This window comes from Chlamydotis macqueenii, chromosome 5, assembly GCF_036417535.1.
Source record: "Chlamydotis macqueenii isolate bChlMac1 chromosome 5, bChlMac1.mat, whole genome shotgun sequence".
Taxonomy (NCBI): domain Eukaryota; kingdom Metazoa; phylum Chordata; class Aves; order Otidiformes; family Otididae; genus Chlamydotis; species Chlamydotis macqueenii.
Genome location: NC_141560.1, coordinates 71,280,400 through 71,294,998, shown reverse-complemented (window position 1 = coordinate 71,294,998; position 14,599 = coordinate 71,280,400). Strand labels below are relative to the sequence as shown.

Below are 14,599 nucleotides of genomic sequence, written 5' to 3'. Positions count from 1 at the left end.
ACAGCACTCCTCAGAGAAAGGAGAGCAGAACTGAGCACTAGCAACACTGGTACAAGGAGATGTACAGAAATAAAGTATGGACCAAGAGGGTAAAAGCCTCCTTGGAAATAATTTGTACTTTGGTGGACGTGTGGATCCTAGCAGCCATACTTTGGTTTCTCTCTCTCAAGGGTTTATCTGGACTAATGGCTCCAATGTGGAGGTTGGCTTGCAGGATTATTTATTGGTTTTGCTTCTCTACCATGAGACTTACCTTGTTGCAATCCTGTGCTGTTGTGCTAAACTGAGAGAGTGAGATAAACATTAGTGATCCAAGCTCCTTCTGCTGCATCCCTGTCTTGGACACTCCCGAGCTTTTTACTGGAAGTTAAACACTCAACAGCCCGTGTCTGCTCTGTAGCTAGCCCCAGAATGAGAAAACCAGGAGCAGATCAGAAGATGCAAATGCACACAGCCATATTCTCAGCCAGTGGAAATCAGCCCAGCTTGTGGTTGCCAGCTGAGGGAAGATATTGCTTGATGGGAGGCGTAAATCTAGACCAGAGCATCACACACTTTATTCCTCATGCCATGTAGAAATAGTGCATTCACTTTGCTGAATTGGGGCTTTATGACAGGACCGTAATTGAAAACAATATTGCTGAAAGATGAGGGAGGATTGAGGGAGGAAGGGTCCAACACGCTATGGTGCTGTCACTCCTTGACATCAATCCAGAGGTCAGCAGGCTTTCTTGCTCAAGCCTGGACTCGTAAGCCGAGCACAGCAGAGCTGACTCACTCTCAGTGAACCACCTCTGCTCTCAGGTGGCAGCTCAGCTCTAGGTGAAGCTTGAAAGATGGTATTTTACCAGGAAAAGAGCCTGCTGGACTCCTCATGAATGGAGAAAGGTGATATGCAAAGGGGTTGGCATCTGGGACAAGAGAGGAGCAGAGACATGGTGGTGACATCTGGCACTTGGAGGCAATGCTGACCTCCACCTTCAGCAGCAATGATAAAAGTGACACATTGAGCCCCACTGGACAAGGGAAACAATGGGAAACAACGTGCTGACCCCACATCCAGCACCTCTGGAAGGATACTCATTGCTGCCAAAAAGCCCAGAGACCTGGAAATACCCTCGGCGTTTTGTGGGCAGGGCCTGGCAGCTTTTCTTTTCCTTGACAGATAGGAGACAGACAGCTGAAGAGGTACTGCACAATTAGTGTTTTTATGACATAGAAAAATTGATGACAAAGTCCTTCAGTAAAGAACACGTGGTCAGTCCTTGCTCGCCAGTGACAGAGGAAACAGTAAACTGCTGGCAGGGCGAGGACCATGGTGGCACATGCCAGCTGCTTGTGCTGGGAGCACAGAGTCTGGCACGGCGGAGAGCAGAGCCAAGCCCTGAAGTGAGCTCCTGGAAACAGTCATATAAGCAACTGCAGGGTTAGGGCTTGCGCTGGCTTATGCCGTGCAGCTGGCATCAGACACCCAGAGGGAACAGCCAAGCATCAGTACTGGCTTATTTACCCGCCAAGAGCAGATGAACAGTGGGTTCTGTAACTAAATTGCTACCATGAGCTGGGCTTACTGCTTCAGAGTCAGTTCAGCTACGTTGCTGCTGTACCTGCAGCCAGTTTGGGAAATGGGATGTAAGGGGCGCTAAGGGGAACAGGCAGGAAGGCAGAGAGATGAGACGTGTTCCCCCCACCCAAAATCCTAAGTGATATTTCAAGGTCTCACTAGAAGGTTGAATTAGCAGTAATCTGTCCCAGCTTTAATCGCTGCATTCAGACAAGCAGAACAGGCAACCTTGTCCTCCTGCACTCCAGTTTCCCCCCTGAGCAGAAAGGTGGGCTTCGTGGCAGCAAAACAGCTGAGATTCTCGCATTTTTGGAGGCGGAGTGCAGGCCTGTTTCTATTATATGTCACTGTCATCTTCTGCCACTGCATCCGCATGAGACATGCTATCACTTCTGCAGCTGGGAGCGATGAGCTCTCTGAGGCAAAGGACACTCCCAGCCCTCTGTTGTGATTGTCCTTGTCATAAGTCGTCTTCCTCCTCATCATCATCATTTTGCAGATCTTGGTCACTGTCATCATCACTATCTGCTGCATTTTCCTCAATCACTTCAACCCTCTCTCCAGCATCTGGATCTACATCAGTCTTAAACCACACAGCTTTGTAGCCATCATCTGCCACGTGCCTGTCTGTCTTGAGGATAGACTTCACTTCTTTCTCGTGCTCAGTCTCTTCTTCCGCTTCTTCCTGCTTGTCTTCCTGGTCAAAAATGACGGTGGAAGCCATAAATGCCTTTGGGAAGCTATCAATTTCTTCTGCTTTGGAGGAGGGCAAGGAAAGTGCTGGCTGCTCTAGTATATGTGTCATTGACTGGACACTGCCATTTTCTGTTGTCTCATGCTGTTTGGTGCTCACATCTGGGTGTTCATCTTGCTTGTCAGATTGGTTCTGGTAACCCCCAGAGCTTTCGCTGGAGAACTGCAGAAGGAGAGACACCTTGTGATTGTAGTGAAAGGAAAAAGAAACAGCAGTGTATACTGATTTGTACCCATTCATTGGAGGTATTACTCTGGAGTGGGATTTACCTCGCTCCGGGGGAAGGACTGTTGCTATTCACGTGAGCTATGTGCTCTGGACTCATGTTGTAGTCAGTGGAGTCTAGGCCCTCGTAGTCCCATCCTAAGGCAACCGTCTGGTCAGATGAATTACACCCTAAACTTCAAAGTAACCAGACTGCCAGGGTTTATAGCTCAAGTGCAGACAGCTGTCTAAACCCAGGATTTAGGATAGGATATGAAGGGACCTTTTTTGCCATTGACTACAGAGGGAGGGGGAGGATGAACAGCGTTTTATACCACAGACACCTGTTTTTCAGAGAGCACCTCTGATATGTGTGAAATTCATCCTAGGTTTTGTGCTCCATGGAGCTGTGGTCCTCTCCTTACCACGTCTGCTTATCATCTACCATACGGCTCCAGCCTCAGGGACCAGAAAAGAACAACAGCAAGTGACACCAAAGTGATGCTACCTTTGCAAACACTGGACAGCCCATCCATACTTTAAAACCTCCTCAGATCCCACTTTCTACCTCTGAGAAATTCTTTAAGTGAGTCTGGTATAAACAAGGCACTTACCTTTTTCCTTATAAGGTTTTTGACTGGTTTTCCATACTGTTTAAATATCATCACTCCAAGGAAGACTAAGGCAATTAATAGCAGTGCTGCTAATGTACCACCTAGGATAGCCATATCCTGAGCAGTGTATGTCTTATTGGAGACGGTTACAGCTACAAGAAAAACACACCAGTGTTACAAAGCCTAAAAATGGTAGCTGGCTTTTTTAACAAAACATTTCATTGTGGGAGAAACTCCAACCAGTTTTTGAAAGGCAAAGAAGCATCCTGTGCTGCAGTAATATATTTAATGTCACAGAAGACCATTTGTTTGCTGTCCTGAAAGCAGAGAGGGTTTTTTTTTAGGATGACCGCTCACAGAATATTATAACTTCCAATAAGTTACTTGGAGTGGAAATAGCATCCATTTACAGGACAATGACTTTTATGCCATGATTTAACTCAGGTAATGGATACATGACTGTATTAGGCAAGCAGATGTTACATGGAGTAAAGCTAGGTAGATCTTGTACTTTCCCACTTCACTCACTCACACCAGCATGCAAAAATGAGGTGTGTTTGTACATATATGTGTGAAAATGCAAAACTTCCTTTAATCTGAAGCATCTTTGTGTGGAGATCAACATTAGAGTGGAAAGATAGTAACTTCGTCAGGGTTAATCATCTTTACTTGTTGTCAGTGGAATTCTTTATTTTAGTTTTCCAGCTTTGTTTTGTAGTGTAAATTAGTCTCTTTAAAGCTTAACGATTAATGAAACACAGTTTTGTTCTGCTGCTGACCTGTTTACGACAGTGGACTTTGAGTACTCCCTCCGCACTTGATTGCGCCCTCAGTTTATCATTAATACGTCGGTGAGGGTTTAGGACGTCAGTGAATTTTTGCTTCTTAATCATGTCTCCTAGGGAGTCACTGCCCACAGAACCGATGTGAAACTCCACCACCCCTTCTGTGCTGTGCAGCTCCATGGAGCTGTGAAAGCAAGCTCAGCTTGATGGAGTGACTCACCTTGAGATCTGTGTGAGCTGGCTTGGCCACCGGTGGCTCATAAACCAGAGGTAGCTCATAAACGTACAGTTACCACTTCCCAGAAGGAGGGTGTATTCAAAACAACTCTAGTTTCTTCCTGGATTTTGAACGCTCAGCAGAGCACTCTCCAACCCGTTGCATGCACATTCCTTAGCACCACCTCTTAGAGCTGAGAGTTAAATATCCTACAGATTGGCCAGGCAAATGGTAATCTCACCTCTGTTTAGGCTGTTCCTGGGTGCTGGCTGTAGTACAGAAAAAGGCACAATTCCTCTTGTAGGCTCTGAGCCATTCTGTGTAATTTCAATCTAATTTTTGTGTAGTCACCAGCATCATTATTTTATGGGGTTTAAATAGCAAGGGCAACATTTAATAGTTGCACAGAAGTGTTGGTATATCTGTTTGGAGCATCAGCTCTGGGTACTGACACCTGATCTAGCTTTCTGCTGAGCTGGACTGTGCCCTTAAATCCACTGCTGTCATCTCCACAAAGCAGAAAACAAAGAAACACACCAGCCTTACCTGTGGCAAGGATGACCTCCACCACGATTACAGTGCTGGCTTCCTGCAGGCTCACCATATCTTTTCCAACAGCCTGTGTGAACATGGGAAAGAGATGGTTTAGGGACTTGCTAGGTCTCCAGCTCTCCCTCAAGGTATGCGGTGGGCCCTTTGTGGACAAAGTACCTTGTCCATATCCACACAATATCTCTGCATTGTAGCTGGACAATCTGGTCCAGAGGAAGAAGAGCTCTGAAGAGTCCCTGTCCTGGGCCAAAACCAGGTGCATCGTTTGTGTACAGCGTGGCAGCACAGTGCTGTACAGAGCTAATGACACAGTGTGGGGCAGGCAGCAGCGTGTGCTGGCACCTCTCTGTGCCCTGCCTGTCTAGCTAAAACAACGCTGAAGTCAGGCTGGATCCCATAGCTCCACAGGGCATGGCATTGTGCTAGGCAAGTCTTAGGAAGCCAGTTGTCACTGGCAGGCAGACAGGCAAAGTGAACATCTAGCTTCTTAGAAAGTCTAAAGTTATTAGCTGCTTCCTTTGACCTGAGCAAAAAAAGGACTGGATTACCAAAGAATTTCCAAGTTTAGGGCTGTAGCCTTCAGAGCTGGGATATATGCCAGCAATCATACCCTACCCCTGCCTACATCAACATCCTACCCACTTGCTCACCCTCTTTTTTTTGTTAGTCAGAATCAGAGTGTGGGAGGGGGCCTCCTAAAATCTCCTCAGTTGACTTTCTGCTTGTCTCCAATTATCTTTTCCACAGGATTGGAGAAACAGTTTTACAGGTAGCACCAGATATAGCCAGTATCACACAGAGTAAATTTGCTATCACTTCATCTCCCTCCATCCCTGTACATTTATGAGGCAAACAGCTGGGGCAAAGACTATCCTTTCATTATATTCCTTACCTAATGGAGTTCCACCCTTGGTGCTTCTCTACTAGAAACTACTCCTTCATTCCACAGCCCTGGCAAGATAATGAAGAAAGTTGCCCTACCTCGATGGTTACAGTTCCCGGTGACTGCAGCATCACGTTTGTCAGGATGAGTCCATCTTTGGTTGCGATGAAATCAGTGCTGTTTTTTATGTAGTACTCAATGTTTGGGTTGACTTTCTGAAAAGCCAGAAGAGTGAGTGATTAAACCACGCTGTTTGTGCTTTGCATGCATCTTCATAACAACCCACTGGCAGGACTTGTCAAATACACCTGAAGTATGAGCAGGTGTATAGTGCAATAAATAAATCTGGACTGGGGAGGTGAGAAAGGCTGAACTCGAGTGTATTCACCCTGTTGCTCAGAGTTCAAGAATGTATCCTAAAAGCTTTGCCTCCAGAAAAATCCCAGGTCTTACCCAGCTTGTGTTGGTATCTTTAGTATTTGCCCAAGCAAAACACATCTGTGCAAGGGACCTTGTAAACTGGATCAGTTTTGCCTTTAATACAGTGCCAAAGGGGGAGGTACATGGAGAAAAATACATGTGCTGAGGTCTGCACAATTTTTTCCTTTGTGTCTAGGCTGTTATTCCTCTACTAAGTTTCCAGTCTTGTTCTGGAAGCCTTGGCATCAATAAAACTGTCACTTTTTTTTCTTTATTTAATAGGATGGGATGGGAATGGCTGATCAGTAAATCTCTTCCCCTTTCCTTCTCCCAGTACATTGTTCAAAAATGGCACTCTCAAAGTGAGTCCTTACGGGGAGAAGGTTACCAATTTCCAGCCCAGAACTGCAGGTCCTTGCTAATCTGTTGTCTTTGGACTGGCTCCTCTTCCCACGCCAGTCCACAAATAGCTTTTCTTGACCTGGCAGAGAGAGGACACCTCCACCTGGGATCCTGCCACCCCCAGCTCTTCAAGGAAACACTTCACCCAGCCCTAATTCAGATCTGGACTCGTTCACAGTATTTGCTGCTCCTGGGCTTTACTCAGAATGCTGTTTTGCTCACCTACATAGATCTGGGTGGGACTGGCTTTTGGAAGAGAGGAGTACAGCACCTTCTCCACATTACATCACACTGTAAGTGTCTCTGATCTATGTGGAATTGCCAGGGAAATATAATATGGGACACTAGAGGAAAACGTGTTTCCATCTCCCTACCTGCCCTTCCTCGTATTTTCTGATCCTGCTTTAAGCACGGAGCAGTGAGAAAGAATGCAGTGCATTTTCAGTTTCTTACATTAGGGAAATCATCATCTGCTGCTCTTATCATCAGGGGTCTTGAAGTATCACCAGCTTGGAAGACAAAGCTTCTCGGGGCCAGACCAGAAAATACTGTCCCGTTGTAGATCCTGCTCTCAAAGTATGGTGGATGATCACTTTTATTGATGACCTTAATCTCTACAGTGACTATGGAGTATTTCTGTATGTTGTTGACCTGGGTGGCCTGGAGAGAAAAAAAAAGAGAGAGAGACAGAGAAAGAAATGCTAGCTTTTTCTTATTAGTGATGAGATATAAAAGGATAGGCTTGATCTGAAAGTCATTGCAACCCATGAGGTTCTTTCCATCATTTTCAGTGAGCTTTGAGCCAGACCTCTCACAGGGGGCCTTATAGTTTGGAGTCCTTGTGTTTTAGCTTGCTTCTGCAGTTCAACCTCCACACAGTCTTGGTATAGCCCCAAAATCTAGATGTGGCCCTCCATAAGGGCCTCATCTGGACAAGTTGCCATGCTCCGGTACAAAGCAGTGCGATTCCAGCACCAGCAAGCAGAGTCTGCTCATCTATGTGAGGGTTTGGGTTGGTTCAGTGACTGCCTGAGAGCCTTCCTAGGTATGTATGTGCTCTTCAACTCCCTCTTTTCCTCTTGCGCTGTAGCCAAAAGAGGAGCTTGTCTCTAGGGTTGAGTTACATTAACTTCTGTAACACAGGCTTCAGTCGTGCCTAAAAGAAGCCTTCCAGTTATGCTTCTCCGTACTTTCAACTCAGCAGGATGTCCCTGTTCAGGTAACCTGCTTTGATGTTTCAATCCACACATAAAGGAAAGTGCCTCTTAACTCCTGCAAAAACTTTGCATGTAAGCTGGTGTAAGACACTGGTCAAATACTAGGCCCTCCGAAAGAAAGCGTGTAACTGAGTTAGCTTTAATTATTAATGTAATTAATCAAGTGTCACATCAAGACTGCTGCTTCCTAGAAAGCCAGGTATGCTGGGTTGTCTGCAATGTCATCAGACTTACCATGACTTGCAACAGGTACGGGTCTGGAGAAGTTGCTGCTTTGTTCATGGTTAGATTCCCTGTGTCTGCATCCACTGAAAATACTTTGTCTGTGTCCCCTAAAGAAAATGGAAAGACTATTCCATCATCAGATACCTTCATAGAGTCACCTGGAGCACACTGACAATACTCCCAGGGCACAATGCTGTTGTCCTTGCCTGCCTGGGTGCTCCAAGCGCTGGGAGTGCTGGCCACGGGTTCAGAGGGACTCAACAACAAAAATCATCGAGCAGATGCGTGTGAACCCAACTAGATGAGGTAGGACAGTAAAGCTTTGAATTTGCAGTGCCTAGACACAGAGATAGCCAGCTTAAATTCTGCTAAATACCTAGAGGCTGTGGTGCAATTTGAGGACTGAATGTCTCCAGTTCCCTAACCCTAACCTGAACCTCAACCCTATCTGAACCCCAACTGCACTTTAGGAGAGATAAGGGAAGGATTATTCCTATTTTGAAGGCAAGGAACCAAACTACAAAGAACAGTTGGGTGGTGATTCGTCTGGGATAGCTCTAGGCACCTAAAGGGAATGCATCTCTACTTGATCTTGTTACCTATATTGTGAAGAGGAAATGGCATCTCAGTGCTTAAAGCTTAAGTTGAAAGCTTAAAGATAAAACTCATCTCACCTCCCAAAAAACCGAACTCCTTTTGAAACAGATTTCATGGAGATTGGTTGTGGGTTTTTCTTCCGCTCTGTACAGTTTGTTTCTTCTACTTAATCCACAATGTTCTGTGGGTCTAGTTCAGTTTCAGGGGACAGAAACAGAGGGGCAAATCCCTAGGCTCTCAACTCTCAAGTGCTGTGGAGGATATCTCCTCTTGGCAGGTAATGTAGGGGACATGTGAGCAACGGTTTGTGGAAGGTGACAACTTGTACTCACCACCAACAATACTGTAGACGATCTTTTCATTTAAAGTGTAGTCAGGGTCGATAGCATGGATAGGCCCCGGCTCTAGGATGAGTGGTTCCGTCTGCAATACCAAGGCAAAGCATTACATGCCACACTACAGCACCAAACTGGCATTTGCAGCATTCTCCCATCCCAGCATGGCTCTGGTAGCTTTGTCTGGGCAGAATGGCATTTATTGCTGGGAGATGGCTGTAACAGGGCAGAGGTGAGACCACCTAGAGCAAAGGGTATTCCAGCTCTGGCCTCTCCTGTGATGTGCTGCAGGAACAAGGACAAGCAGTGCTGCTTGAGGTGGGGGAACCTCCACTTTCCAGGATGATAAAGACCCCTTGTCCTGCTGAATCATCTGCATTTATGACTGGAGATCAGCACAAGTTCATGGAAATTATTAGGCCCTACCCACTTGGGAGCAGCACCTGGATATTGTTTGAGAATAGCATCAAGGATACTGTTTGATCATGCGTGCTTACCGACATCTCGGAGATATTGACCCTCCCAGTATAGGGGCTGCTGATGCAAATGCTGTTGTCCGTGTTAATGAAGGTACAGGGTAGGAACCAGGGTGGTTTGGTGTCAGCTTGTTCAATAAATACGGTTATTGTTACGTTAGCTGTGTTGGTGGTGTCGGTGCTGCCCACAGGCCTGTCCTGTACCCAAAGGCAAAGCAGACTCGTCAGATGCAAGTTTTATTGCCAAAAGAAGAACCCATCTGCAAAAGCCAGTGGCCCATGGTCTTTTAGCTGTTGTAACTCCATTCAAGCTAAGGTTTAGCAGTTTCTGTGAGATTAGGTAAAGCAGTGAATTACCTCATTCTGCTGACAGTGGTGGACTGAATGCAAGTCTGTCACTGTGTAATTACGGAGGGTGGAAGGCTGCTCCAAATTCACTGCCCCTACTCTCCACCCTCCCTCCTGCCAGCCCAGAGATCTCCCATTCAGACTTACCCTTCAGTTAAGAGAGAGTGTGGCAAACAAGGTGTTTTGTTCCTCCTAAAGAACTTACCCTTGCATACAAGACCAACGTTATCAATTTAAATTTCTCATAGTCCAATGCTTTTTGTAAATACATTTCTGGGTTATTAACTCCTTTTATGGCAAAATAACCGTCTGTGCCCTGGCGGGAGGAAAAGGAAAAGTTCTACTAGCAAACTCATTCACAGACATGTTCAAAGTACTGCTCATTGCTGTGTTTGTCATCTGTTCCACACTAGAGTTGCCTGGCTTGTCAGAAAGGTTTCTTCATGTTCCTGTGAGTTTTCTTCTCCAAGATCCCCTGCTTTGCCTGCCTACCTGCCCAGCAGGTACCGGATGAAATCTTTTACCTCATTTATTTCCTACACTCAACAGGTTGCCAACAATCCTTGATTTGGGGTCCATGACAGCCAAGCAACCTCACATCCATGCACAAGACAGGTCAAAGATGGCTCAGACTCTGAGAGCTGGCAAGATCACTTGCCTTAGCCTAGCACAGCTGAACTTTGGAAGCAACTGTAAAGCCAATTTGAAATAACATATGCTGCATTTTACTCTATAACCTTCTGCACTTGCTTTGGTTCTCCTTTAATCTTATGTCTTGACTGGAATTCCTCTAAATTTCTAAATCCCTCTGGGTTTACACCAATGTGAGTGCAAAGTCTGGTCCCAGAGCTGAAATTCAGAAACCTGTGGTTTCTGTTTGCAACCCTTAGAATCCCTGGGCTTATGGAGGTAATGGAAGCAGCATGTCAGACACTGCCAGCTCACTCCACAATGCTTTTTGAAAATGTAAATATACATTTGGTTTTTCTCTTGACTTTACTTTCTTTTTTAGTTTCTAGTAGGCCCTTGCACTCTAGGATGGCATCAATTTAACTGTGCATACAATTCATTTCCCATGTTGCCAAGTAAACCCCTTAAGAGCAAAGAAACGAAGGCACTAAACTGGGACGTGGGGAAAAATAGAGCCTGCCTTTGGCTCTGCCAGAGACTTTTGGTGTGATCTTGGGCTGCTCGTGTTATCTCCACTCTGCACGGACACTGTTGGCAAACAGAACAATAACTCCTTTCGCTATCTGGCTCAGCGCAATTCTGAACTCTGGGCAAAGGTCTCTCCTAATATGTTTGCAGACCATCCCAACAAGACTTCCCTGGATCATATGGCTCAGAATATTGTATATGAAACTTTAATCTATACAGTGTAATGAAAGCATGAGCAGTAAGAGAACTCAATACCCGCAATGTTGATGCTCTGTTCTGCTAACGAAACCAACACGTGGTTTTTGCAAAAGATGTACCTCTTCCAGAAGCTGTCAGAGAGCTAAATGCAATACAGTACCCTTACAGCTCAAAGCTGGGGCTTTTCTGAATTAAACACAAAGACTTCCCCAGATCTACCGTTTTTTCCCCCCAAAGAACAAAGATGCTCACCGGCGCTATTGTTGTGAGTTCGTAAAATATGGTGTCCAGGTCAGCATCGCTAGCGCTTAAATCTTCACGGGCTATAATAGTTGCATTCACTTTTGTATCCTGAAACAAAGTGGCTGTGGTTATTCTCTCTGTGCAATGGGCTGAGGACTTCTCCCTGCTAACCTTTCCTCAGTCCCACAGCACTGGGTGACCCAGTGCCCTCTTCACTCCTGTAAAATGCTTACCTCAGGAACAACTTTGGTAAGATTCGTTTGCTTAAACACTGGGCTGTTATCGTTCATGTTGAGAATGGTCACAACAATTTGCAAATAATCGCTCTGCAGAAAGGGTAAAGCAAGAGAAAGACAGACAGAAATAAGACTGTTAGGGGCTGGTCCTGAATTGCAGAGCAACCAGAGGGGATGGTGTAAGGAGCACAGCTGGATGGGGGCTGGATGGGGTTGGGGCTTGCAGCCAGCTCATAGTGTGAGGGGGGGTTTGTGGGTTTGTTCCCACCCACTCCCCATTCACAGAGCCTTGGATGCTCTCTCTTTGACTGTGAACCGAGTGTGTATGTCTGCAAAGAAAAGGACATCTCATCTCGGTCTGTGGACTAGGAAGAGCAGAAGGAAGTACGTGCTACCCTGCAGTACCTTTTAACGGGGCTGAGTGTTTGGAAGAGCACTCACCTGCCCAGCACTGTTCTGACAAGTCAGGTACACCAGCAGCACCGTGTCTTTCTGTATGCAAAAACAAAACCCCAGCCATTGTAGAAACAAGCCAAAACACACTAACTTATTCTAAAGTAAATGAGACAAATACACGCATTGCTGAATCAGAAATGCTGCTGGTCTTTGTCTTGTTTTCAGGCATATCTAACTTTTCCTTTATTTCCTTTCCAGCCATGCATCAGCACTGGAATCTTGTTTATGATGGAGTCAAAGCAGACCAATCTTCCAGCTTCTCTCCCTGAGATTCCTGTAATGTGTCAGCAGAGCTAATCGTCCATTTTCTCTCACTTCAGGTAAATTCAAACAGAGATTTCTTTTTAAACTGAATGAAAGAGAAATGTATCATGCAGCCAGTACAGTGTTGCCTGCAAGGTGTTAACTTTGTCTGCTGTTCTTCGCTCAAATAAATGTGGGTTTTTGCATTAGGGGAAAGATAGCTAAAGGCTGTGTATAGAGTGCTCCAGGAAGGTAAAATAATTTAGCAGCCACCTAACTGAACACACTGACCTTTTGTACTGCCTTTATGCTTCACACAAGATCACCTCACTACTCAGAGCTGTATTCTACAGGCAAACAGGGATCATTTTACACGAGTCCTGGGGAGCTCTGAACACGACAGTTGTCACATTTTTTTTTGTTTTAAAGCTTCCCCTTGCTTTAATTTGTACAGACTCATTGAAGGAAGGTGACAGCAGACATACCATGCATCCCCCTCCTCCCTGTACTCTGCTTCTGAAAGGGCTGACCTCCCAGGCAGTCAACCCAAACCAAACTGAAATAGGTTTATTTTTCAAAGTTATTTCCTAGATCCTTTAGAAAAAGGTTACGAATCTCTGGAAGTCCAAGACTCCAAGTTGAAACTCATTGCATCCTGGCATTATCCATCTCATCCTTACAGCCTGCCAGCTAAAGGCTTACCTCATAGTCCACACTTTGGCTCAGCTGCAGCTCAGACCCCACTATAGTGAAAAAACTGGCATCGGGGGAAGTGGGATCAATCATTACAGTGAACTCCGGTTCCACATGGATAGTGGTCACCACGTAGCCAGGAAGGTTATTTTCATAAACACTTGGTTCGCTATTATCCACAGAACATCCTGAAAAAAACACAGAAATGAGATACAAAATTGCCCAGGGATTCCCGTTGTGACAGAGTTGGGTGAGACATGAGACCCGAGACCCCTGTGGTTGCCACTGGAGAGAAGGGTGTTGAATAAAGCTGTCTCTGAGTAAAAGTGGAAGAATCTCCCACCTATAATGGCAGAACCTGTTGCCGTGGGCGTTATTCCTCTGTCGTCATGGATCTCCCGAAAGAGCTTACCTTGTTGCTGTGCTGAAACCTGGGTTATGAAGGGCAGCAGAAAGAGCACCGAAGTGACGAGCCAGTGAGAAACAGCCATGGTGAGCTGCCAGTTGTTGAAAAAGTCCCTGTTTCTGATTAAGCTGATCCTCTTCTCTCCCTGTTTCTCCCAGTGTCTTCTGCATTCACTGCTTTGTGAAGGCAAAAGACATTGGCTGGCTGGGGTAGATTGCTGCAGTGCAACCTTTGCCTCTTTGCCTCATTGGATGACTTACTGAAAGATATTTACCAGTCACGGAACACGATTACACATAAATTCCTGTTTCTACTTTGTTCCTGGGTCTTTCCTATCTTAAACTCTCTGTAGCAACAAGGATATATTTGAAGCAGTTCAGAATTCAGGGCCAAGCCCTCTGAGGTGAGCGTCAGCATGAAGGAGGACAAGGGCTTGGAAAGCTGTCTCTATACTCCAGCCTTTGCCAGTGGGGAGGAAGTCAGCAAATTCATGTTTCTGAGGTGCCAGAGATAAGGTCTGTTTTGGTCAGATCGTTTCCTGGAAAAAGGCATAATGATGCTACTATATTCCCTATGTCTTAGTTATTTTGGCCAGGCTTTTTCTGCATGGTCTGCATTCCCTTTTAGAATAGATTTTGCTCTCCAGCCTGTGGCGAATGGTTTCTCTCTTCTAGTTGCAGTCTGTCATGTTGTTGCTGAAAAACAGGTTTTTAAAAAAAATTTTAAAAGCCAGCTCTCAAACGTCTTACTGTTATTTCTGGAAAAGGCAAAGATTTCAGTGAAGACAAAGCCATCTTCAACCAAAATAAACAAATGCCAAGGTCCACAGAACAGCATTTCAGCATCACAGTTAAGGAAATGGGGGCTTAGATGAACATTTGAGAGGGACTCCCTTCTTTGCAGATGTCAGGTACATCATAAACGGTAAAAACCGATGGCGCAGGATGGACTGAGCAGTTCTGCAGTAGGCACGCGTCATCGCAGCTGAAGATGCCTTATTTTAGAGCTGCTCTTCAAAATCTGTTGGTTTTGAGGAAAAGTGGAGTTGCTGTTCTATCAGAGGAGGGACTCTGCCAGGCAGCGTGGTGCAGGGATAATGTGTAAACCTCACTAAATGGTGGGAACAAATTCCTCTAGTAGAGCTTTGTCTTTAGTGGCTGTGAGAAAGCTGGGCCAGTAAATACAAGAGTAGAATGGCGTGGAAACAATATTTACAGTGTGAATCCATGTTGTGTAGCTCTCAGTACATTTCTTTGCAATAAAATCTAGCACCTGGCTAAGTTTCTGCTAAATGGAGGCCCTGATGCTGGTCTCTTTGTACAGTTGGATTGGGAGCTTTGCTGAGTCCCAGTCACAGAAGATGTGGCCAGGGC

At 45.6% G+C, this 14,599-nt stretch overlaps 1 protein-coding gene across 1 annotated transcript; it reads right to left on the bottom strand.

The window, feature by feature from the left end:
- Positions 1-2,024: 2,024 nt before the first annotated feature.
- CDHR5 (cadherin related family member 5) lies at positions 2,025-13,311 on the bottom strand. The gene is made up of 14 exons (XM_086749643.1): positions 13,233-13,311; positions 12,830-13,008; positions 11,870-11,920; positions 11,426-11,518; positions 11,202-11,300; positions 9,799-9,909; positions 9,267-9,443; positions 8,767-8,857; positions 7,847-7,944; positions 6,849-7,055; positions 5,672-5,788; positions 4,685-4,757; positions 3,137-3,288; positions 2,025-2,480 (listed from the first exon to the last, which is right to left on the bottom strand). Exons 1-14 carry the CDS (start codon positions 13,309-13,311, stop codon positions 2,025-2,027), a joined length of 1,983 nt encoding a protein of 660 aa, XP_086605769.1.
- Between the last annotated feature and the right edge of the window lie 1,288 nt (positions 13,312-14,599).

Coding starts and splice junctions, on each gene's coding strand:
- CDHR5 (XM_086749643.1), bottom strand. CDS start 13,311: ATGGCTGTTTCTCACTGGCTCGTCACTTCGGTGCTCTTTCTGCTGCCC. Junction 11,921..12,829: donor GCCAAAGTGTGGACTATGAG/GTAAGCCTTTAG, acceptor TTTTGCATACAG/AAAGACACGGTGCTGCTGGT. Junction 11,301..11,425: donor TTACCAAAGTTGTTCCTGAG/GTAAGCATTTTA, acceptor ACTTTGTTTCAG/GATACAAAAGTGAATGCAAC.